The sequence below is a fragment of the Schistosoma haematobium genome, chromosome 1 (assembly GCF_000699445.3).
Source record: "Schistosoma haematobium chromosome 1, whole genome shotgun sequence".
Taxonomy (NCBI): Eukaryota; Metazoa; Platyhelminthes; class Trematoda; order Strigeidida; family Schistosomatidae; genus Schistosoma; species Schistosoma haematobium.
In genome coordinates, this window is record NC_067196.1 from 9,525,224 (window position 1) to 9,550,225 (window position 25,002).

General features: G+C 34.0%; 1 protein-coding gene across 2 annotated transcripts; it reads left to right on the top strand.

The window, feature by feature from the left end:
• Positions 1-227: 227 nt before the first annotated feature.
• Positions 228-23,551, top strand: MS3_00002028 (uncharacterized protein). Of its 2 annotated transcripts, XM_051209584.1 has the most exons (9): positions 228-312; positions 1,896-2,041; positions 4,802-4,863; positions 8,358-8,448; positions 9,433-9,639; positions 11,911-12,001; positions 16,228-16,318; positions 17,346-17,497; positions 21,498-23,551. In XM_051209584.1, the coding sequence occupies exons 2-9, from the start codon at positions 1,977-1,979 to the stop codon at positions 21,678-21,680; spliced, it is 942 nt and encodes a 313-aa protein (XP_051073082.1). In that variant the 5' UTR covers positions 228-312; positions 1,896-1,976; the 3' UTR covers positions 21,681-23,551. The 2 variants fall into 2 exon arrangements, with proteins under 2 accessions (XP_051073082.1, XP_051073081.1); XM_051209583.1 differs by lacking the exon at positions 21,498-23,551 and having other exon boundaries at positions 228-764; positions 1,896-4,863; positions 11,911-16,318; positions 17,346-17,506.
• Positions 23,552-25,002: the final 1,451 nt, after the last annotated feature.

Sequence of the window (25,002 nt, forward strand, 5' to 3'; positions counted from 1 at the left end):
ATGAAGCATGCATGGATGCCTGACGTCACATACTTTACCTAGGTTGCTGTGGTGATTTAAAAAAGGCAATTATCAATCACGGAAGTTCTATTATCATATGTACATCTTTCGGGCAGATCTAAAATTGTCCAAACTAGTAAATCGACGCGACGGCATAACAACACTGGATATTCTTCCTATATCATGCATCATTACGATGTCATCATCTTCGTAACTTGATTGAGGCGGTGAGACCGATTTAATGACGAACCAATCAGACATACGATAATACGCCTTGAATTTTGGCGCTGAATTTGTCCATCCGTTTTAGCTGTCAGTTCGTGGTTAAAACCCTAAATCTACTTTCTAACCGTAACTGTCAACTGCAAATCACAATTATAATTCACCACACCGGATTGTTATCGTCATCTAGTCCTAGTAGTCATCAGATTACCAAACGAAGTGGTTGTTTCATTTAATGCGAAAAACTATAAAATGATAATTTCTTGCTCTTGATTAAACTTATTTAGAACTGATCTACTCAAAAATCAGTGCCTAGTTAATGACTGAGTTTTTCTGGTCATTGAACTGTTGAATAATATCTGATGTATCATTTTATCTGTTTTTTTTCTAAAGTAAAGAAACCCCACCCAATCTTCCAATTTTGAAGAAAATTTGACCCATTTTGGGGAAGCCAATAAGTAAAATTTTGGAAAATTTTCGGGAAATAATACTAAAACCCCAAATTTTCCTAAGAATCTTATAACTGGGGAAATCGGCTTATGGTAATTAATAAAACCCCAAAACTTTTCACAATTTCAGGGATATTTTGCGTTTTTCCCCGAAATTTACTCTGATTTTTGCGCTTTCCCCCCAAAATTCCACCATAATTTTATTACAGTACTTGCAAACTCGTTTTGACGCAATACTTTTAAACAAATTTCTACAAATATCACGGAAAAGCCATGCGGGAATACAGACGTACAGTTTTTACTGCGACATTTCATCATTTTTAGTCAATTACGTGGTGCGCGATTGCGCACCATCCTGTGTCACAAACCGTCTCAGGAGTATTTAACTGGTTTTCGGAGCGTGAGATCTACACATTATTGGCCAGTTCTAGTTTATTTAAGCTTTTATTGTTTCTCCGAAGCTCCTAAGACTTATCTCCATGATAATCGTTAGCTTACCCTATCTGTACTACAGATTCATTGTGATCAGCGGTAATATGTAAATAGTTTTCATCAGATAGAGCTTCTTTTTTGTGGATAGTGAGGTCCATGATCCATAACTTATACTTTTGTAACCTTATACATATCTGTGTAGTGAAGTGGATGATTAATTCTGAGGAAAATATTCAGTTGTTTTGCTTAGTTCCCTCTCAGGTCAATGCTAGTGATGATAAGTTTCAGTAAAGAGACAATTGTCTACTTAGTACCACTACCCCTAAACGCTGCTGTCACTGGTTTGGATGTATTATGACGACATTGTAGAGTAAAAGCTGTATAATACTGCCATCTGTTGATCTGTCACGACTTCTCGGTTGGGATCCTAGAGATCATGCAACTCAGAGGCTTTAGGTGTTATCAGACTTATCTCGGATCGAGAGCCGATAGTGATCCTGCTCTATTTTTCGCTTACATTCCTCATAAGCTTCAGAGGAACTACTCTGATAAAAAGTCGGTTGTGTTTTTAATTAGATTCGATTTTACATTATATGTTATTCTTGTTTTCTTCTGGCTTCACTCCTGTTCTATGTTTCTTCACAATCTTATCTCTTAAATCGTATGGCACATTATATATTTGATACCGAATTGTACCAGATGTTGTAGATATTAGTTAGCGAGATAATTATTTAGGTTTTTACTTTTGTATTCAGTGTTTTATCTCTCAATCATCTGTGATTTTCTTTTTAGTATCGGCTGTTCACGGTGAATTGTACTGATTCCATATCCATATATTCATTCAAAGGAAGTACCTAGTCATACTTTTCAACAATGCAGACCGAAAAAAAGGCCGAGATACCTGCTACTATGAAGTTTGTATTGGGTGGAACTTCTGGGTATGTTAAATGTGAATACTTTTATGTTACTCTACCAATTGATCATATACAAACTTATAAGTTATTTTCTATATACATTTTATCTCCATATTTTCTGTCTCATTGTTGTGACCTGCAATGGTTTCAGTTTTTTGTTATGGTCATAAACATTTATCTTGTGAAGTGATTCTGTTTTAAGTTATGATAATTAGAAGTATTTGAATTATAGTACAAACTAAGAATCCCAGAAATAATGCAATTGGATCAAGAAGTACTATATAACCACGAACGAATGTACTGTATTTGGAATTCGAAATTAAGCATCCAACAAGTACAAAGGAATCGTTAGTTCATACAAACACCATATCCGCCACAGCTTAAATTGGAGTCTAATTGTCTGTAATCGATTGTACGTCTTCTTTTTAAGTTGATCCTGTGTCTGTCCGACAGTGTACTGGATAAAGACTCCGCACTATCTTGAATGTATTCATTAGTATTAGAATTAACAGCCGAAGTCGGAAGACTTACTTGGCTTTTGGAATTGTATACAATCACTGTGTCGGTTATGAACTATGTGGCTTCATTTAAAACATATTTCTTACACTGACGAGCAAACATGAGAAGTGACTTCGTGATGAGGATAAACAACAGTTAATATGGAATCATCTGAATTGTAATCGAAATCAAGCTCATTTAGTACTCGTGCTTCACACTGAACGAGTTTCCCACAAGAAACAAATGCATTATGAGGACAAGTAATATTTGATATGACATCAAGATTTGACTCTTCTGAAATAGTTTCCTCGAATTTAATACGTATGTCATTGCAGATCAAATGATCATTAGAAAAATCACCATCTATCAAAACTACATCAGGTTTTTGATCATGATTAGCTTCACTCAACATATTTTTCTCAAGTTTGTAAGAAATTTCATCAGAAATATATGAATTATTAGGAAAAACCATATTTGGTACAATAACATGCAAAATTTGATAAGTTGATTGATTAGAAACTGTTGCTTCACAAGGATTCTGAGTTTCATTTAACTCTGGTATGCTATGTGACTCTATACCGCTTTTCAAAGTCGTGGATAAAGATATATGATCGTTAGAAACACCCAACTTAATGGGATCACAATTACAAATTTAAGCATTAGTTGTAGCGGAATGAACCGTAATATGATAAACTGACAATGTGTCCAATCTCACCACATGTAAAGCATTTAAAATTATGAAATATACATGAATTAAATGAATGAAACCTGCCACAGGACAAACAATGACCAAACTTATGCCTATCTTCGTGAACTGCATCGCAACTCAATGAATTATCTGCATTACCTTGACTATGCACTGAATTGGGATGACGTAGTAATGTAGTGGAATTTTTTATGTCCATATGAATCATTTTACGAAATCTTCCTCCTTTACCGCATTCGAAATTTCTATACCTAACATAGTCTAGCAGTAGTTCCTTGAGAGTCGCATAAGGAAGAAAAATAGGCTTTTCGGGTAAAGCCAGAGTTTTTAGTAAGCTGTAAGCTTTTTTCCGATGAATGTGAGGAAATGTGCCACAATATTAACATCCTCAACATCTTCCTCGGTCATAGCCCAGATTTCAAACCTTTCCAAGTAGTCTTCAAGAGCATCAAAATCTGAATGTATGTTTAACCGTTCTATCACAGGCTCCATCGCGACGCCAATGTGATAATTAGGAGTATTTGAATTATGGTACGAACTATGAATCCCAGAAATAACGCGATTTGATCAAGATGTACTACATAACCACGAAAGAATGTACTGTATTTGGAATTAGAAATTAAGCATTCAACAAGTACAAAGGAATCGTTAGTTCATACAAAAACCACATAAGTGTATTTCAAGAGTACGAATATCGTATATTTGTTTTGATCCAAATTTAAAATTATTAGTGGTATTCTAGTTGATTGAAAATGATGATTTTCCAAGTTAAACGTTGTCATCGATCATTATCATCTATTTTACAACCGTTTACATTCACTATGGTGTAATAATTGTTTCATTCCTCCCTCACTCAATATATATTATTGGCTTTAGCTTAGGAATGTGTATAGTTCTCCAGTTATAAACAGTAGTTGAAATGTGTAGCCTTGTTATTTTTGTGTTTTAATTTGCAAATGTTTCTGTCATATTGGATTCACGTTTATGATCATTAGTTTTTGTACTGGATTATTGATTATAAGGTCATAGGTTCAAATGGGTTTTGCAACTTCCTGTCTGATAACCAAGTAATATCGTTAATTTTTAAGTATCTAATACACTCAAAATATGGTATTTGAACACGCATGAACTTAGTCTCATTGGCTTTATGAGAATATATTTTAAAACTCAACATTCATTTATAACTTGTACTGGGATGAGTTACAACACTTATTGTTTAAGCTATTGTTTATATGATGCATTTAGATGGTAAACTGTGATAAATAAAATGCATTGATTCCGACTTGTTAATCACATTCAAATATGGGTTGCAATAGTTCATCCAGTTGTTATTTTCACGTTCAGTTCTTCTTTTAGTAATTTCAAATATGTACCTTGTAAATATAGTATATTTCATCTTCCTCATAATTTCAACCTCAGCTTGTTGTTGCGCTATATGACTATCACCCACCCTTGTTCTTTGCTGACAATGACTTACTGTACCAACCTTGATCTTGTACCATAGATTTTGATTATTTATCATTAAAATGAATATCATCAGTATCAGTTTGAGTCTCAGTTTCCACTACTTGAATTTGCAGAATGTGTGCCTCTGTTTGCGTTCAACCTTTGGACCTCGTGAAAAACAGGATGCAAATGAGCGGTGAGACAGCTTTTTGGGTTTTCAAATACTCTTGTTTTATATAAATAGTAACTTTCGTCTAAATTTGATCAAATAGTTCCACAGTATTTGGGCGCCGAGTTAATGTGAGACATTAAAGAGGAAGAATGTATTTATAAAATCTTAGAGCAAGAATTTGAAGTAAATTCAACGTTTCGTCTGGTAGTCTAGTGCAAGCTTTTTCAAGGAAATATAATCAAGCATCAAAATTATCTAATATAAATAGGTACATGGTTCTTCGGTTTACTGTATACTGAATAAGTAATCCAATCAACGTTAACAATGTTCAAAGTAGGTATTTACATTAGTGTGTAAGAGACATATGGTGTGAAACGAAAAGTGTTAAGATAACAGATTGTGTGTATACGTAAGTGAGAAGAAGAAATTCACTATATATTGTCTTCGGTTGGTGAATATTAAGAAAACATATAATTTTTACATATGATATGAATCAAAAATGTCACAGCATGCATTAAATGAAGGTAAATAAACGAAATAAAAGAATGAATTCAAAGAGGAAGGAGTCGATTGAAGCTTGACCACCATGGAAAACCTGGAAACACTGGACAGCCGTTTCGCCCTACTGTAGGACTTCTCAGCAGTGCGCATCCACGACCCCACCTCGTGGGATTCGAACCCAGGACCTACCAGTCTCGCACGCGGGCGCTTAACCAGTAGACCACAGAGCCGGTCGGCATCCAACGGTGTTAATGTCCAACTTCAACTAATCTACGAAATTGAGCGACACATCCACCATTGTCATCAATGAGTTACTATCTCACAACTTACCCGGTCGAAAGAAATGTATGCTCTAAAACAGCTACGTAAAGAGAGGAAAATAGTTATTATGAAAGCAGACAACGGAAACACCACTATTGTTATGAATAATTCTGATTATGAAAGAAAAGTCAATGAACATCTCCACAATGGACCCTATGAAAAAATCACGAAGAACAAATGTAGAGCCACTTTAAATAAGTTGAAAGCTGGAACGGCGAAAATGGTACAGAAGTTAAAATCGAAACTAGGACCATCTCTATGGTTTTCGTTATATGCGCTACCGAAAATACACAAAACAGACATCCCACTAAGACCTGTGGTTGATTACATAAATTCATCTACCTATAGTCTTTCTAGATACCTGGCCAAAATTCTTAAACCATATGAAAGCGTAATCAAATATGGAATAACAAAAAATTCTAACGATTTCAAAAATATTATCAATAATATCCCCATAGAAGAGAATAAAATAATGGCAGGTTTTGATGTTTTCTCATTGTTCACTAATGTTCCTGTTAATAAAGCTTTAGATATTGTACATAATCTCTTAGATTCTGACACTGAACTTAAACAACGTTGTCCTCTAGATCCTTCAGACATTGTTAAAGCGTTAGATCTATGTTTATGTTCAACTGTTTTCAGTTTTCGAGGAGATTTGTACAGACAAACAGAAGGTATAGCTACGGGATCACCAGTTTCTCCAATTGTTGCTAACTTATTCATGCATTCATTGGAAAAAAGTGCTATCTCAATGTGTTCCATTCCACCGAAAATTTGGTTAAGATACGTAGATGACACTTTTGTCATTATAAAACGAGATGGTTTAGACGAACTATTTAAATATGTCAGCAACATTTACGACAAAATCAAGTTCACTAAGGAGTTGGAATCTCTTGAACGCTAATTACCTTTTCTAGACTGCTTAGTTGAAAGGAAATATAATGATTGTTCAAAAATTAGTATTTTCCGAAAGCCGACATATTCAGGGAAATTTCTAGATTTTAAGTCAGCGTATCCACACTCTACCAAAGTGACAGTAGCCAAAAATTTGATCACCAGAGTTAAAAATCTTGTCACTGAACCAAATGATAGAGAAATGGGAATGAATTTAATTATATCCACTCTAATGATGAATAATTATCCGAAGGATTTTATTAAAAGAATAATTAATAATGAAGAACGGAATGATATTTTTAAAAAAAGAGTTAAGCAAAAAGATTAACACAGTGGTGACCCCATATCGTAAAGGTATTTCAGAAGTGATCAGAAGGATTCTAGCTCTTCAAAATATAAGAGTATTCTTTCGGACAAACAATACTCTAAGATATAAAACTAGTAAGAATCAAAGATCAAATACACAAGGAAGAACAACAAAGTTGAGTTTATGGAATCAAATGTAGTGACCTTAATGAAACGAATGTGTAAGACATCAAGGCAACTGAATGTGAGGGTGAAGGAATACAAACTATGCTTAAAGCACATCCCTAAATCTTCAGTTGGGATAAGAAAACTCGATAACAAATCAGCGATAGCATCACACTTGAAAGAATCGGGTCATACAATTGATTTCAGTGGCACAAGAATCCTTCAAAAAGGCTTTAATTCTCACAAAGAAAGACTAACAGCCGAAGCCCTACATATATGGGCTAATCCAAACAGTATTAATAGAAGAGATGGAATACAGCTAGCTGTCCCATGGCAACTATTAATTAATAAATAGACCTAAACTTATTCTATTCTATCTATATCATATTAACTAATTAATTCCAGGTATAATTCAGTTTTATGGGAATAGGAAGAATATAATAGCTTCATAATTCTATCTAGAAGTATGATCGACTTATTGACTACCTACTATTAAGTCCCACTCATTTAGTCGTCTGAGACATTTCTATACTTAATTAGCTAAGTTTATTTGTTCTTTTTTTACCAAATGATTAGATATTTATGACATTTTAAAGCAACGTTTGTTATTTAAACAACGAGTGACATCTATCTTTTCTCTATATTTTCCTCTGGTTTGCTGCAAAACTACAAACCCGGGGGCCCCTAACCTTATCCACGAATCCTTACTTCTTAGGAACTTCAGAATACAACTAATCAGCCCTCAAGTATCGACTTGAAACAAAATTCGTCAAAATCTGAGGATTTCTATGGAATTAGGTATGTTTTTAGATCCATATAATCCGTATCATCACCTGTCACAGCTACTCGAATACACAAACTAGTCGATTGTTTCCAGCAAATCATCACGAAGTGAGTGTTCAGGCACAGACTTTTACTAGTATTGTGAGAGTATCTCATAAGTTTGTAATTCAAATTAAATACAGTACTGTCCAACAAATAGTCAAATGCACTTTTAGTAGCCTGCACGCTATTTTACAGTAAAACGATATCTGTTCACTCAACATCAAGAGTCTTTCTTCAGGTTAAAAAGTATCCATATTACAAAATATTTCCTTAAAATCTGTTTAACATGATACTGTGACTGGATGTTAGAAAATATCTTAAGCAGGAAATAATCACAATTAAATAAGTTTCCGTAAACTCACTCGGTATGTATATTATATCCATTTAATTTATCAAATATAATCGATTGAATGGCTGCAAATCGATTGTTATGATCCGGTGCACTTTATCATTGTCAAGGATTTATTGACATATTTTTCAATTTAATTCTGTTGTTAAATTCACAGGTATCGGAAGTGCTACTTCTGGTCAACGTAACAGTCTTCAAGTACTTCTGTCAGTCATTAAAAATGAAGGATTTTTTGCGATATACTCAGGGTTAGTTTATTTCCAGAATTTATTGATTCTTATTTCATAAGTACCTAACTAAATTTCACGTTATTAATTATGCGGTTCTGAAGCATGAAGTTGAATTAGACTGATCTATAAATAAACTGTCTGGTGATTATTGTTAAGTGCTTGACTGAATTCACTAGTATTTAGCTGTTTCTGTGACCCTTTTATTAAAATTATGTTTGCAAAATTATACTGAAGTCTGAAAGGAGGCTAAATGGGAAAAAGTAATTTCCCCAAGTTAATACTAATAATACAGTATGGATTTTTACTAAAATACTGAAATGGGGATAAATATGGCCCCTATTCTCCTCTGATATATAGTATCACACTGTATTATGTATTAATTGAGGTTTAAAATGTGGACCATTGGTGTCAGGTGCTAGAGTAAAACAGAAATTCAGTACTACCTAGTTTCTAATGGTTCTTCAATTAGTATTCATCTGTGACGAAAATCAACCTAAACCAACCTGTACAAACATCTCTATGTATGTATTCCTATGCATTATCTGGTGGTTTAGCTATATAGCACCGGACAAGATAATTCAACCACCATCTGTCCATAGAGAAGAAACAATTACCCACCTAAACAGTGAAACTATGGTTTATTGATTTTTAAGCCAACTATTATAGCCCCTAAAACGTGGTTGTAAGCAAATGAGTTAGCATTCAAACTTTGGTTTTGTTGCTAAATTGGATCACTACTTAGTTTTGCATTCACTTCGAACATGGAGTACATTTAAAGTTCACGTCTTTCATAAAGTTATCGTGCTAGATTTATCTACCTTAGATAGATGGTTACCATAGTCTAGGTACTTTTCTATGCTAATCATAAAATTACATGATCCTATGGTTAGTGTTAGCTATACTACAATATTATTTGCCACTTAAATACTATCAATATTTTCTAGCTGAATAATTTATAGCAAAAATACTGAATAAACGAATAAAAATTAACTGTTCTTTTAGTTTATCAGCTGGATTACTTCGTCAAGCCACCTACTCAACTGCTCGTTTAGGCATCTACACAAATTTATTTGAACAATATACAAAGCGTAAAAAAGAATCTCCCAATTTCTTCACTAAAATAAGTATAGCTGTAACTGCTGGGATATGCGGTGCATTCATTGGTACACCAGCCGAAATTTGTCTTATCCGTATGACATCTGATGGCAGGTAATAATATAAACGTATGTGTGTTACATTCTTGTTAACTTGCTTTTGTAACGTAATGTAATTTAAAAATACATAAGTTTTATAGGTATCATTACCAGGGTTTAACAGTTGGGCGGACTGCTTATAATAAAATTAGGATTCAATAATTCTCCTATAAATATTAAAAGAAGATTCATTGTTTGATACAACAAATGAACTGCAATGAATCTTAAGGTAACACAAAACTGATGCATTGTAAAACACAACTAATACTCATCTAAATGTTCGAAATAAAGGTAGAATCCTGTTTGCTGCTACACAGAATTATGTTTACAAATTTGATTGTATCTATATTGGAGGGTCTTCACGTGAAATCTTGATTCGTACCGAAAGAACATCTAAGCTGTATAACAACCTGATAATCATGTGGAACTCGAGAATCTACAAGTTAAATCATCAGGAACAGTATTTTCAGCAACTATCAAATCGATATTAAAGGTGCAAGAATAATTCAAAAAGGTTTTCCAACCTATCAGGAAAGGTGGATCGCTGAAGTTTTTGACATATTACTAAATCCTACTGCACTCAGTAGAAATGAATGCCTAACTGACCACGTAGTTTAAACAACCTTTACAAACAGTCACATTTTGTTTAAGGCAGACGAAAAAGAAAAGAGGCCTCTTGATGCCCACTAACTAACTGTCAAACACCACGATTTATATTCACTTATATCAATTCACTGAGACAATTGTGTGTGAATGTTCAGTTGGGAAAATTTCGATATGTTGGACAGAGGGAATACAAAGAATATCGGAGAATTTTTAGAAGCTTGGCACTCAGGTAAACTATCAATCAGTAAACTTATCAAAATCGATCCAACTTATTAACTAATTAGAAAAATCATGAACAATTATAAGATCAATAATCAACGGGAAAACAATGATGAATCAAGTGTTAACACCAACTAATCAAAATCAATACAGGCTGAGCAAGCTGTTAGTTATATGTGAATAAACTTGAATTCCTCACTTGGATTTGACTTTTTTTGCTGATGGTGTTGTTTGGAAAGATAACGAAAGCTTCACTCCTAAACCATTCAACCTATAAAACATATTTTTACCAAAATCGCTCTCCGGAGCTACAGTTGTTCTCTATAGTCTCGAAATCTTGCGAATATATCTTTTTATATGTAGGTCGTGGTTTGTTTTCATATTAGAGTAAATCAATGATCATGTTTCGTCCTGGGCCTCTGTAACGTATAGTACCTTGAAGTTCACTGGAGTGTTATTAGCAGTGGTGTATTGTTTAGAAGCTCGACTTACAATTACTAGGTTGGGTGTTCGAACCCCACTCCCACCTACTTTTGTTTGGCAACCAGATAGTATCATTAATATTCATACAAACGGTATGATCCAAAGCCGACTGCTAACTTGGATCAAGGAACATATGTCTCAAGTGTCGGGTTACTTATGACTGACTAGCTTGCTATTCACACAACTCATCATCGATTAATCGTAAATTATTTCTATCATAACAGACATAGTTGACAATGTAAAATCTAAACAACCGTATCTCAACAATACGCAGATAGAAACTGAGGAGATAATCCTTAAAAAATTAGAGAAGATATGATTAAGCATGGTGACAGTCTGCGCACATGCGATTGATTTTGAACCTTTTTTTCTCAGCTCCTAGATCATTGATTCATTACATTATGGTTATTCTAACTAAGTAACATACATGGCTTAGAGAAATAGTTATGACTTTCATGGATTGGTTCTTTGTGTTATTTTAGTCATATTTAGCACTTGTCAGCTTAATCATACTCGAAGAGGTAGTAAAATTTCATGTTCAGTTAATGATTCTCTTACAGGTGGGTCAGGCTGCAATAATATCTGTAATTTAAAACCTAATCCACACATATATTTCACCTTCAATATACGTATGTCCACAATCATGAAGAAAATTGTATTAGTAAAATTAAAATGTTAGAGCTATTTCATAAAACTTTCTTATTTCACTTCTAAAATTTAATACCATGCGTTTTATCACAAGTAGTAAATTGACGGTTTAGAAATTCGATCATTATTCATAAACCAAAAAAATCGGCGATTTATGTTTTCGCTCCTCATGAACACTCATCAGAACACTATGAAGTTAATCTTATTTACATTAGTAACCTATCTGTTAAATTTAGAGTTTGCTAAAAACAATCCAATTTTCTAACCCCAAATCGTTTTAATAACTAGCTAGTAACTAGCTTTTTTGTTTGTGAATATTTTAATTCATAAGATTACCACCAGCAGAACGTCTAAATTATTCCAATGTGTTCAATGCTCTAATAAGAATCGCTCGCGAAGAAGGAGTGTTGACATTGTGGCGGGTAAGTAAACCAACCTGGTATTAATATTATATCTTTTTTTTTAATATTTGTAGTAATATATGTATATATATTGTAAGGTATTTGTATATAACCTAATGATTATGAAAATATTTTACGTATTCGATTCATTTAGGCTTGCTTAAATTTCACCATTTAACTTATTAAGACTATTCTCAAAAATCAAGCCTTCTGACACTAAAACTTGAGACCTACGAGTCCGAATAATTCTAAATAAATCAGGCTAGAGTTTTTTTTCTTAAAGTCTACTGTACTAATGAATTATACTGGGAGCTTGTCCAATCAGGCGTCAGAACCTTGAAGTCTCAAAAAAGGCAAAGGGTGTGAATCGGATGCATACATCATTGTTAATTAGTGTACATAGTCCACATAGCCCTTGTATCCTATCACTAAAATACCTTGGTCTTCGACATTGTCCTAGAAAATAGAAATGGTTGAGTACATTGACCACCTCACCGTTTCATCAGTCCTGATGGGCTGGTGCCTATCAAAATCTCGGCACGGATTCAGAAAACTCGATTGGACCTTGTCAACTCACATGACTTGTGGCGTAGACGAGATATTCGTATACTAACCAAAAGACGAGGTTGCTGCGCATTTCCTTATGTTCTGCTTTATGGATATGAAACATGGTCATTAAGCAAATAAGAACGAATTCCGTTGCCAGATACTTGCATATGAGCCACACTCTATGTTAGGGCTAATGGTTCTACCCGGTTTCCCAAACCGAAGTAAATGAAGTGGGGTTCCAACCAGGAACTTAATGGTTAAAAGCCGAAGGCCTTAACTACGGATATTTTTAAGTTAATAGTATTTGATCATAGGTATCTTCAAAGCATCGCTCATATTTGTTTGGACGACCGAGTTAGCAATGTTCAGGTCAGAGGCAAGTTACTAGGTAAATATGTGAAATTCACTGATGGTTTGTTGAATCTTCACTAACTGAGGTTGTTGGGACATGTATTACGTATCCCCAGCCACTGTTTGGCGTCGTAGGATGTTGGAAGAAATTTAAGGGCCGCCAAATCAAGATGTAGAACCAGTTCATGAAGTAACCGACAATTGAACTATGCCATGCTAGTAAATGTAGACTACCTGGTTGAGGTCTGAGCGGTTATTGTGACCAGTGGCTAGAGGCTTGGGGTGACATGGCTCAGAACCGCTCACAGTAGTGGGTGTGAATTTTGCTCCTTGTCTTCCTTCGGAACCCGAGTCCCAAAATATTCTACTACCTGATGATACTGTTGCCACCTACTACTCTGCGGTTCGTTTTGAAATAATGTTATCTGGCTGTACTAAAGTGGTATGACAACTTAAACCGATTCACTTACATGTCAAATTCTACGTTACGTATGGCTGGGTAAAAAAAATATAGTAAATTTAATAGTGATACGGTAAGATTGACAGCGAAGATAAATAGATATTTTATGGAAATTTTGAGTCACCACATTTCCAATCTCTGACAATAAATAGTCCTTATATATAATTTATTTCGTCCGATTTTCAATCATAAATGAACGATGGTTTGATGGATAAAGTACTCAGTTTCCAACTATTAGACCACAGGTTCGAATCCCACCTCACCTACTTTGGTATGAACAACCAGTTAATATTAGTAACTCATATAAATCTCTCAAAACCTAGCACACAAGCCTGTACTTCATAAACCAATTACACATAATTATGGACGACAACGATAGTTTAGTTGATCTTATTGTTCACCATTTCTGCGAATTCAGAAGCTTAGGTATATTCAAACGATTCGCCAAATATATTTCTGTTATAGATCATAAATTTTTGAACTTGTAATAAGACGATAGTCAATTTGTGTATTGTAAAATTTTAATAACTTCTGATGAAAAGGTTTATGCAGAAAATTTGCCGATGCCACAAGAAAAGTAAAATGCTATAGATAACAAATGACACATTTAAATAAAAAGACTACGGTTAATAATTGCTACAAGCCATTAAATAATATCTGACTTTCATAACATCTTTTTAAAAAGAATGTCTAGTGTAAATACTTGATATTATATTCAAAGAGAATGATAATGTTGAATTAGATTTACGCTTTAAACTTATCACACCACACAATGACCTCATGAATTCCGATTGGGTTTGTCAATAACTATGTATGTCGATAAAACAAATCAACAAAGTTAACAGTCGAATTGAATGTGACCGGTTGTTCTTCTTTTATTGAATGTAGATAATCAATGTAGACAAATGAAAAAAAAGATAAATTGAACAATGAACCGGAATTTAATAGGTCATGTTTAGTTATCTCATTTTCACTCATCTGACACTATCATGTGAAGTGTAGGAAACGTGCACGTTTTTCTATTATTGTAAATAATCAAAATATTATCATTTAAAGTCTTGCAAAGTGTGATCTTTTTATGGGGGGTTTGTTTAATGTGATGATAATCTCCCGAGCTAACTACTGATATACAAGTTTTCAAGTTTACATCAATTCGCGTTCTTACAACTTCCAAATATTCAGTATATATGAGGTAGTATATTAGCAATTAAGCATACCTTAGGTGTACCTGTAATCTTGAGATAGTTCATGTTCCCCTGTGGGATTCAAACCTTTATCATTCAACTTAGTGGTAATATCTCAACCTGTGTGGGTGCTTGACGTGGTTTAGAATCGCGAAGCACGAATCAGTTTTCTCGAGGTTGCAGGTGGATCTTGCCAACGAGTGCCAGTCGTCTCTCTTAATTTCATTCTTCAAATCATATTTTATGTTACTCTTACTTTAATCTTTCCCACTTTTCATTCTTATCCACTGAACTTATGTTTTTTTAATGTGTAGATTAACAAATTAGTATCAATATCTTGTTTTAGCCCCATTTCAACATGAAGTAGTAATAGCGAAGGAATTCCCACTTAATTTAGTTCATAATAGTTTAGATTAGATTATCGTTGATATTTTTGACTGAACTTTGATAAGCTTTAGTTTGTCACAAGCTATCAACTATCTGGATAACGGATTAGGCACTTGGAGCGAAAGGTACCGGTTCGGCGTCCTGAAGTGAACATTAATTCTGTAATTCAGGTACAGCCAGTTAACTAGTCCCAAATAGGACGAAACGCTCTTCCTAGATCCCACTGTTAGATACATCCCATCTATCCTATAAAAATTGTTACTTTTTGTTCGTAATTACATTTCCATCAAGTTTGTGGTGGATAATTTATCCATATAAACGTTGAAATTAACTAAAATGTACGGTAATTCTCTTAGGTACCTAGCGCTTCTGAATTTTCGTTTGTATTGTATATTTGTTTATTAGAGGGAATTCACCCTCTAAATGAAATGTTCATTTCGATTATTTCTAATGTCTTTCGTTTAGCTTTACTTAATAATCAATAAAAATCACACATAAAAATGATATCAGTGTTTGTCCAATTCACATTTCGGAAATTACCAAGCTAAAACACTAATATTTATAACCTGTTCAGCTTCACTATTATCAGAGTATACGTTTTATTTTACAATCTTCAAGTTCGTATACATCGGTCAAACCTATTCTGTGGAAGTAAATGATTTGTCACTGAAATCATGAGCCCATCTGTGCTAGACCACCATTGAAAACCTGGAAGCACTGAATGGCCGTCCCGTCCTAGTATGGGACTCCTAAGCAGTGAACATCTACGAGCTAGACATTAACACTGTTGGATGTTGGCTCATTGGTCTATAGGATAAGCGTTTGCTCGCAAGATTGAAGGTCCTGGGTTCGTTTCCCAGCCACGGAGTTGTGAATGCGCACTTCTGAGGACTCCAATATTAAGACGAAGCGGCCTTCCAGTGCTTCCAAGTTTTCAATGGTGTTTCAAATTAGATCGGTTCATGATTTCAGTGAAACTCAACGATCTCTACAACTCTAAACTGATGCATGATAGATATCAAGTTTCTTCAAGTATATGTTAATACTCAACAGTCAAGAAACAAAATTAAATAAAAAAGTATGTGTTATATCGCAATAGGAATTATTTTAAGCCAAATGTTAAAGTAATGCTTTCGCTCAATATTTTCATAACCACTTCATTGTTTCACTAGTTAATCGGTAGTACACATACTGTCAGTTATCCTAAATCCAACTACTGAACAAGTCATATCCTATAATCCAATGAATCGTCACTTGAATGTTTTTTTATTCAGAAGAAGCATATGTGTATTTCCCTGTATAATTTTACTTTGTAGGGTGCAGTCCCAACTATGGGTCGAGCAGCTGTAGTTAATGGTGCACAATTAGCTACTTATTCTCAAGCCAAACAAAAACTTCTTGAAGTCGGTAAGTTAGAGCTAATTTTTCAATAAATATTTTAAAAAATATTTAGTTTTCATTCCATTATGATGTTTGATGTTGAAATCTAATACAAATACAAATGATTAATTTATAATCCACTAATCAATGTATAAACTACTACTGTATGAAACAGTCTTGATCAAGCCATTCAGTGAACTCATTCGACTTAACACTTTTAGTAGTTACGTTTTTGGCTCGATCTATGTTCGAAGAATATTTCAGGGTTAGTACATGATTCACTAAATTCTTTTTTTAAAGTTGAAGTAAGAAACTCCACTTCGATATCAGAAACGTTGTTATTGATCGGTTGTGCTTCGGAAATTATTATATTTTAGGAAAGTATTTCCTATCGGTAATCACTGTGTCCTCTGTCTTAAATTAACGAAAGTTTACTAGTAAAGTAATTGATGGAATTAAATCATTTGAACTTATCAATAAGCTATATCTCAATATGATTCTCGGTACCTTACTTTCAGGATTTATTTCCTGAGAAAACTTCACCAGGAAGCGTCATGTCTGATTTCGATTTCACATTTATTTTAACTCATATAATAGTATAGTGTGATAAATTCCACTTCTGTATATGTAAACAATAGCTATATGTTTCAGTGTGGTGAGGACGACAACAGTTAGTGAATTCAAATATTAAAAGACTAACAAAATAGAATAAAATTGTTAATGTTGTTAGAACTCATATGGAATATTAACTTGAATCGGCTTGTATGTTAAGTTACATTCTAAGATCCATGATCCGAATAAATATGGGTCAGATAGGGTGAGAGAAATAATAGTACAATCGAATTTCTAATATGATGACGATCTTTAAACAATTTAAATATTCTTGGTAGAATGAGTGTCAACAAACACATAATCTTGACTTAAGTCTTCTACATCATCGTCATCATGATTACAGTCTCATGTAATAAGTCCATATCATGTCATTTGTTATATAATAGGTTATGCCCATCAAGTAAATTTATCCATGTTTTGGAATTCTTTTACTTTTCTCTAGGTCATTTCACTGATGGCTTGAATGTACACATAATGGCTAGCTTATTAAGTGGTTTTACTACATCTGTTTTCTCTTTACCGATTGATATTGCTAAAACTAGAATTCAAAATATGAAAACTATTGATGGAAAACCAGAGTATAAAAATATGGGGGTAAAAATCTTTTATTTTTCGCATACCTATTAAAGAATAATTTCTTGATTGCGTTTCAATAAATATTGTTTGAAGTGGACGTTTACAGTTCATTTTTAGAGTAAATTCTTGTCGATAGTTGTCATATAATGTTCAGTGAATTAGCTTTGTGAATGTTTGTAACATCTGGGAAGTGATTATCTGTTATTTGTAGTTTCTGCTTAAAAATTTATGACAGTCGAATTTCTGTTGAGTGAATGGTGAATACTTTGGTTGGTTATTAGACCTGTTCCAGAATTAGGTTGATGTAATAAACCCGAAATAAGTTCAGGATAAAAACAGGGAATGTAAGTAAAGTAGGTAAGTGCTTATGCAGTCGAACTTTTATTGTTATCTCAAAAAGCTTACTTACTTACGCCCTGTTACCCCTAGTGGGGGATAGGCCGACCAGGATTCTCCAATCAACTGTCTTAATCTCTCCTTTCAACTTGTTTTGAAGTGCTATTCATTCCTTTTGATGTCTACCTCTAATTCCCAGTTCCTGTAGGTCTTCTAAAGGTACTGCCGGTCCCAAGCTCGGATAGAGGCAGAGGGTTGAGCAGGGAGGAAAACTTTGATAAAAAAACGCCAATCAGAAAAAATTTCAAAAAGCTAATAACAGTGATAAGCATATACAGTTATTTTGCAACAATCATACAAGGTACTCTCCGAGTTTATAACAAGCACTGAAAATTAGTCAATGGACATGTCACAGATGTTGTTGACCATTGATAAATTTTGGATTGGTGTTGTTTGTTCACCTTAAATTGTTTGCTTCAATTCGTATTATTCTTAACTTCAAGCTCATCTCTTCAGAAATAACTGGAAATCCTCATTGTATTCAAATAAAATTAATGTAAAGGAACCAATCTACTCAAAGTTATCCTAGTGCTGACCCAAACCTCACTTTGAATTTGTATGAAGAAGTAAAAAAACACACGAGGTATCACTAATACGTCATTAATGATAAACCACAGGAAGTTAAGTTTACTCAAGCTGATGCACAACGACTCATCCTGCTAACTACAAAGTCGATAATGAATGTAAACAGTAGATATGAATGACGAAGTCAAGATGTTGGTTCATGATCAATCACTAAGTATTTAATGTAATTAATGTCTGATAAAGTATACGTTTTGTGAGATTACGATTAACAATGCGTTATTAAAACATTTGAATCAAATAAGTGAAAATACTCAGCTAGCAGCATTTCGATTTCCACTTGACCTGAAACAGAAATCACTTATTGACGATGATTGTTAATTACATTTAAATTGATGAATGTTATTAGCTCCATGAATTGCAACGATGGTAATATATGATTACCCAGTTAGTTTGGCATATTACACTTGGCCTAACGCTGTTGTGCAATAGTGGGGTAACAAAAGTCAAATACAAAATGTGCTTGGAAAATTTGAGACATTCATACACAAGTAGACAGATGTAGTAAAAATGAATTTTGAGATGAAAAAGATTTATAGCTCAGATGGATGATTTTGGTAAAAAAAAAATAAGCATAAAGCTTAGGGGTTGGCTTTACATCAACTCCATAACCAAGCTGATGTACGAAAATCTTAATTTAGGCAAACGGCCATTTAAAAAATACATGCATACACATGAACGTACGTAAGTGAAAGGTTAGGATTACTTATATAGAAAAGTATACTATATGACTATGAATGTTACAGTTAAAGATATAAAGGTCATATAAGGTCACAAAATAGTTTTTTGTATCAGCCTGTCATATTAATTACAGTTTGTATGAGTCATTACAGTCTGATATAAAGAATGTTGCAAGAAATCTAAAAAAAGACGAACACACTGTTTGGAATTACTTTTGGTTCAATAACATCTAAAACTTCATACACATAGTTCCCTTTATCTTTAAAACATCTAAAACAGTTAGTCGCTTTGATAATTTTGAATAATGCAATGGCAAGACACAGATTATAAGAACTATATTAGCACTATACACAATCTGATCATACAAGTACTTGTTAAGATAAAATAAGACTTCAACAAGTTTAGGAAACGCATTTGAATACCCATACAACACTACAAGAGGTGATTTAATATCAACCAGATAAACCATCTCAACTAAATGTTTCTCAATGAAGGAAAATGTTCATCTATGCTGTGATTTTATTCGATCATTGGAATTCATTTGTTTTTGTAGCCAATTAGGTTTGTGTTCAGCCACTTTCAGGTCCCAGTTGTCCCTCCCTATATTTGTATGTCTGCACAAACATATAAATTTATAGACGCAATAGAATGTGGCACTCGTTTATGTTCTTTCATGGATGGGGTTTGGTGAAATATAAACTTTTTTCTTCGAAATGATGAGTTGGGCTACGTAAAGAGAACTACTGATCGCTAATTTAAGTCTTCGTTTCAACGTGAGGCTATTCTGGTCACCTTTTAATGATAGGGTGATATAGACAAGTTTTTTATGTACCGAAAGCGTAGCGGTTCTCATCATATTCTTTCCTTTCTATGGGCTTATGAGCTTTAGTGAATACACATTCTTTAATAGTGTTGTTAGTACAAACATGATTGGTCTTAATAAATATACTCTTTATTAGCTCACGTTCGTACTGGACTAAACGATGACCATGTAAACTAAGATATTGCTCTGTCCATATATACTTTCTATATATCGAATTTTTGATGCAACCATCCAGTTTCCTACTAATTAGTATATTTAAAAACGAAGGCTGGTTATTCACATCCTCTTATGGAGAAGTGTGTTGAATCCCCTCAACAGTTGGTTTTCATTTTCATATCCGTCTCCTAAGATTATAACACTATCCACGTGCCACCTGTAAAGACATCTTTTAAATTGAGTTTTCAAGTAAATTATTGAAGAGTTTCATAAACTAAAGTTTACTGAGGCCTTGGAGATACGAAACTTCAAACCCTCTTTTCATGTTTAATACTAATTTTTATCACCCTAAACGTTGTCAAAGTAGACCATGGCAATATTGATTTATTGACCAGCTTCGTGTATTTCACCGTGTTTTCTTTATCATCTTTCCTTTTCTCTTGCCTTCTAGTTTGTCTAGTTGATCTTTGATTTTCTATATATTAATAATATTATTGAGTGATTTAAGCAACATATATGAAATATCGGTGTTTATGCCCCAATAATTGGTTTCTGTCATTCTTTTTGATTTCCTAAAGCCTACTTTTATCAGTTGATTTCAAACGAGGATCTTGCAGATACTCTCGAAGAAATTACCCATTATCGGCTCGCTTGTGGTGTTCCTCCAGCCTTATGTTAAGTATTACTTTCTTAACCTCGCAATGAATGAGAAGATAAATGATTAAGTATAATTCCCCTGAATGTATTCAGATAAAGTATCTCTTTACTATTTCGTGAATAGTTCAAACCGCACTTCACTTTCGATTAATATAAGAAGCTAAAATGACGTATCAATGTTTGAAAAGTTGATTTAACCAATAACTTAGTATGCAAAACTGTAAATGTTCCCTGATATTTTATGAATGTGTATTATTCTTTACTATTCATTTTTGTGTTCTATATATGTTATACAAACATCTTTAAGCAAATGTCATTAACAGATATTTGTTTCTTACTTATCTTGAAATTAATCCACCATAGTACACTACTTCCCATTTCTACTGGGGGATTGTTGAGTTATTAACGGAAAGTATGAAACAAACTAAGTTATAGTGTTAGTCTATAAAGTCATTAACTATTGATCCAAACTATATTGGTACCTGCAGACTACTATCTAGTTAGAGTTCATGCGATTATTGTAATCATATTGTCTATACCATATATTTTCTACCACTACTACTGATAATGCTACTAATTCTATGCACATATTTATCAGGTTCTACTTTGCTTATGACTAACTGACAATATGACCTTTATGAAAAATGATTAAAACAAGTTTTGTATCTTTAACATAGTTCTTCATTTTTTTTATTTATATAACATTATTTTCTTCTATTCTAGGATGTTATTTTACGAGTAGTAAGAAATGAAGGTATTCTATCACTATGGAAAGGTTTTACACCATATTTTCTACGTATTGGACCTCACACAGTATTAACATTTATCTTTTTAGAACAATTAAATCGTTTATATATTAAACATATAATAGGTGATACAAGTGGTCAACGTTCCGGTGGACTTTAAAACTAGTCAGTTCTTCACTACTCTTATTATATTTTCTTTTCTGTTATCAACAAGTCAAGTAAATCTTTTATTATGTTCTCCAGTGTCAATTGAAGCGATAACATTCCTTATTTGTGTATAATTTATATGCGCCAATGTTACTGTCTATACATAGGGAATATATATATATATATATATATATATATATATATATATATATATATATATATATATATATATATATATATATATATATGCGTGTGTGTATTGCATAGTTACTTTTAAGTTTTTGTTTTAAAAAAATTTTCTACTAGGCTCTTATTGTTTTTTCTATTATTTATGTGTAACTATACAATTTCTTCATTCGTTATCACTTCAAAATGTAGTTGCAATAATTATCTTAGATGATATTCACATGTTATAGTTGTTCAACTTATCTGTCGAAAGTTTTTGTTTGGAAATTTGTTTCGTTTTAATTTCCACATTCAATATTTAGTTCTTATTCTATGTTTGTATAAGTGCATATAATAAAATTAACTGTGGAATTGTAAAAAAAAACATCTTTTTGTTAACGATTATTTATTATAATAGTTAAATTCATGAGTCGATGTAGGCTTGACCATCATTGAAAACCTAGAAGCACTAAACGGCCATTTTGTCCTAGTATGGGACTCCTTAGCAATGTGTATCCTCAATTCCCACAAATCCCCATTCTACTAATATATATTTATCCAATTAAGCACATAAACATTTGTACAAAGGGGCATTACAATATATATGGGCCACACAATTGATCATTACATTTCTGTATGGGCTGGGATACTGTCTGGGTACACAAATCGAAGCAGGTTCTTTTAGTAGGCCACTCTCTGATTCTTTGACCTCAAAATCTAATCCACATGGTAATGGAGTAACGTTAGGAGATGCACTTCCATGGCAGCCAAAAATCAAGAATAGGTTCATACATCGTTTGTTATTTCAGGATTATAGATCTCACATGCACTTTTCTTCACGAATCAGAGTTTTCCAATTCTCCTAGATGGATACTCCGTACCCACTAAACCGGTTCAAGCAACGGACATTCGTTTTTACCTCTAAATCGTGTAAGCAACACCCCCCACTGTGAGATTGTAGTCAGTAGGATTTCCCTGATAGTGACTATATACGCGTTTCAAAAGGGAGAGCGAACTCCCCCTATACTTGGTCGTACCAGTGCATTTGAGGTCTCCCCGACTTATACTTGTTTTTTTAATGGTTATCATTGGTTTGAGAATCTGATTGGTTGATTGATTTTTAGTAGATTAGTATTGAATCTGATTGTTACAGAAAGGTAGTTCATAGATCTAAGGGTTTTTATTACCAAAGATCATACTAGTTTGGAACGTTGGTTGCTGTTATAAATTCTAATTCTTGTGGACAATAGATATGCTGTGATGCTCAAGATTTTTGGCTTTAGACTGAGTCTATCTATGTAAACACATTGACTTAGCGATGGAGCTGACAAGTCGCGAATATGATGAAATAATTTCGTATTCCAGTGTAGGCTACTATCATATGATGAAATATGGTTGTTCTGATTCTAAATGTGAAATTATTATTAAGCGTTCTTTCTCGGGACCGAAAGTCCTGAGTTTGGTCTCCAGTTTCAGAATCGTAGGTGTACACCATTCAGGAGTCCCATACTAGAATGAACCAGCCCCCAAATGCCCTGGTATGGCCGAGTGTGGTGGGCCCGCCCTCCCTCTCGAAATACTCTCACACGACCATGCGTATACAGCCTCTGCCAGAGAAGTCCTACTCACTGCCTTCTCGTGGCATTACTGTTGTTTACGAAAATGAGAGGACAAAAAGCGAATGTCCGGCGCTCTAACCGGATCCCAAACAAATGGTGCACATGGGCTCCAGTATCCTGAGGGAACAAATGGCGTATGAACCAATCGTTGGTCACCGGCTACCATGGGACTGCATCTCCTCACGATGCTCCACTGCCTTGTGGATCAGACCTTCAGGTCGAAGGCTCCGGGTGTGGCCTCCTAAGAAAACCACCTGCTTCGGTCTGGGCACCCGGACAGTATCACCGCCCTCACACATACCGAATGAGTTTTGTGTGGCGCATATGTATTTGGTGCCTCCTTGTACTAATATCTATGTGTTAAAATAAAATAAATAATAATGATTTTTTAGCTTAGATCGGATCGTGATTTCATTACCTCTCTATTGATAATTGAAATTTTTTTAAAAAACACCAACAACATTCCCTATTCATGTTTTTGTTGACAGTGATAATGAAGATGTGCGTTACACAATTGAGATCTTTATCCCATGAGGTTATGATTCGGTTTACTTAGTTCAATTGTATTGTCACAGATAAATTAATTGAATATAGGTTTGATAATAAGTTTTATACGAATAATACTTAACTGGATCTAGTCATCTCTTCATCAGTTGGTTGCAATATCACATTGTCTTGAATAGTATTCATCTTTCTTTGAAGATTCTTCTTAAGTTCTAATTCATTTTTCAGAGTTGATGCTGATAATTTTACTTAGAAAGACAATAAAAATTTCATTAATCACTAGAATAAGAGAGTACAACATTTATCATTACGTAATTGCAGATTATTATTTATTTATTTATTTAAACACATAAACATTGGTACAAGGAGACACCAAATACATATGCGGCACATAAATCATTCGATTTGTGTGAGGGCTGTGATACTGTCCGTGTGCCCAGACCGAAGCAGGTGGTTTTCTTAGGGGGCCACACCCGGAGCCTTCGACCTGAAGGTCTGATCCACAAGGCAGTGGAGCATCGTGAGGAGATGCAGTCCCATGGTAGCCGGTGACCAACGATTGGTTCATACGCCATTTGTTCTTTCAGGATACTGGAGCCCATGTGCACCATTGGTTTGGAATCAGGGTTTTCCAACTCCCCTATGTGGACTCTCCATGTCCACCAACCGGGTTATAACGCTGGACACTCACTTTTCGTCCTCTCAATTTCGTAAACAACACCCCCGACACGAGAAGGCAATGAGTAGGACTTCCCTGACAGAGGCTATATTCGTGTGGCCATGTGAGAACATTTGAAGAGGGAGAGCGGACTCTCCCCACTCTCGACCGTACCAGGGCATTACTCTGACGAAGCTGTTAGCATTATGTAGCGAAGCATGAGTAAAAACAATTTTCCTTCAATCATTGGAAAATACAGATTCCTAACGATACTGATGATTGGACTACTGCATTACAATATTCTCTGTGAACTTTCGTTAGGCATTTCAACTACTGTAATCGGTTTATTATTCCTTGATCGTTGCTGGTGAATTACACACCTTTCGATC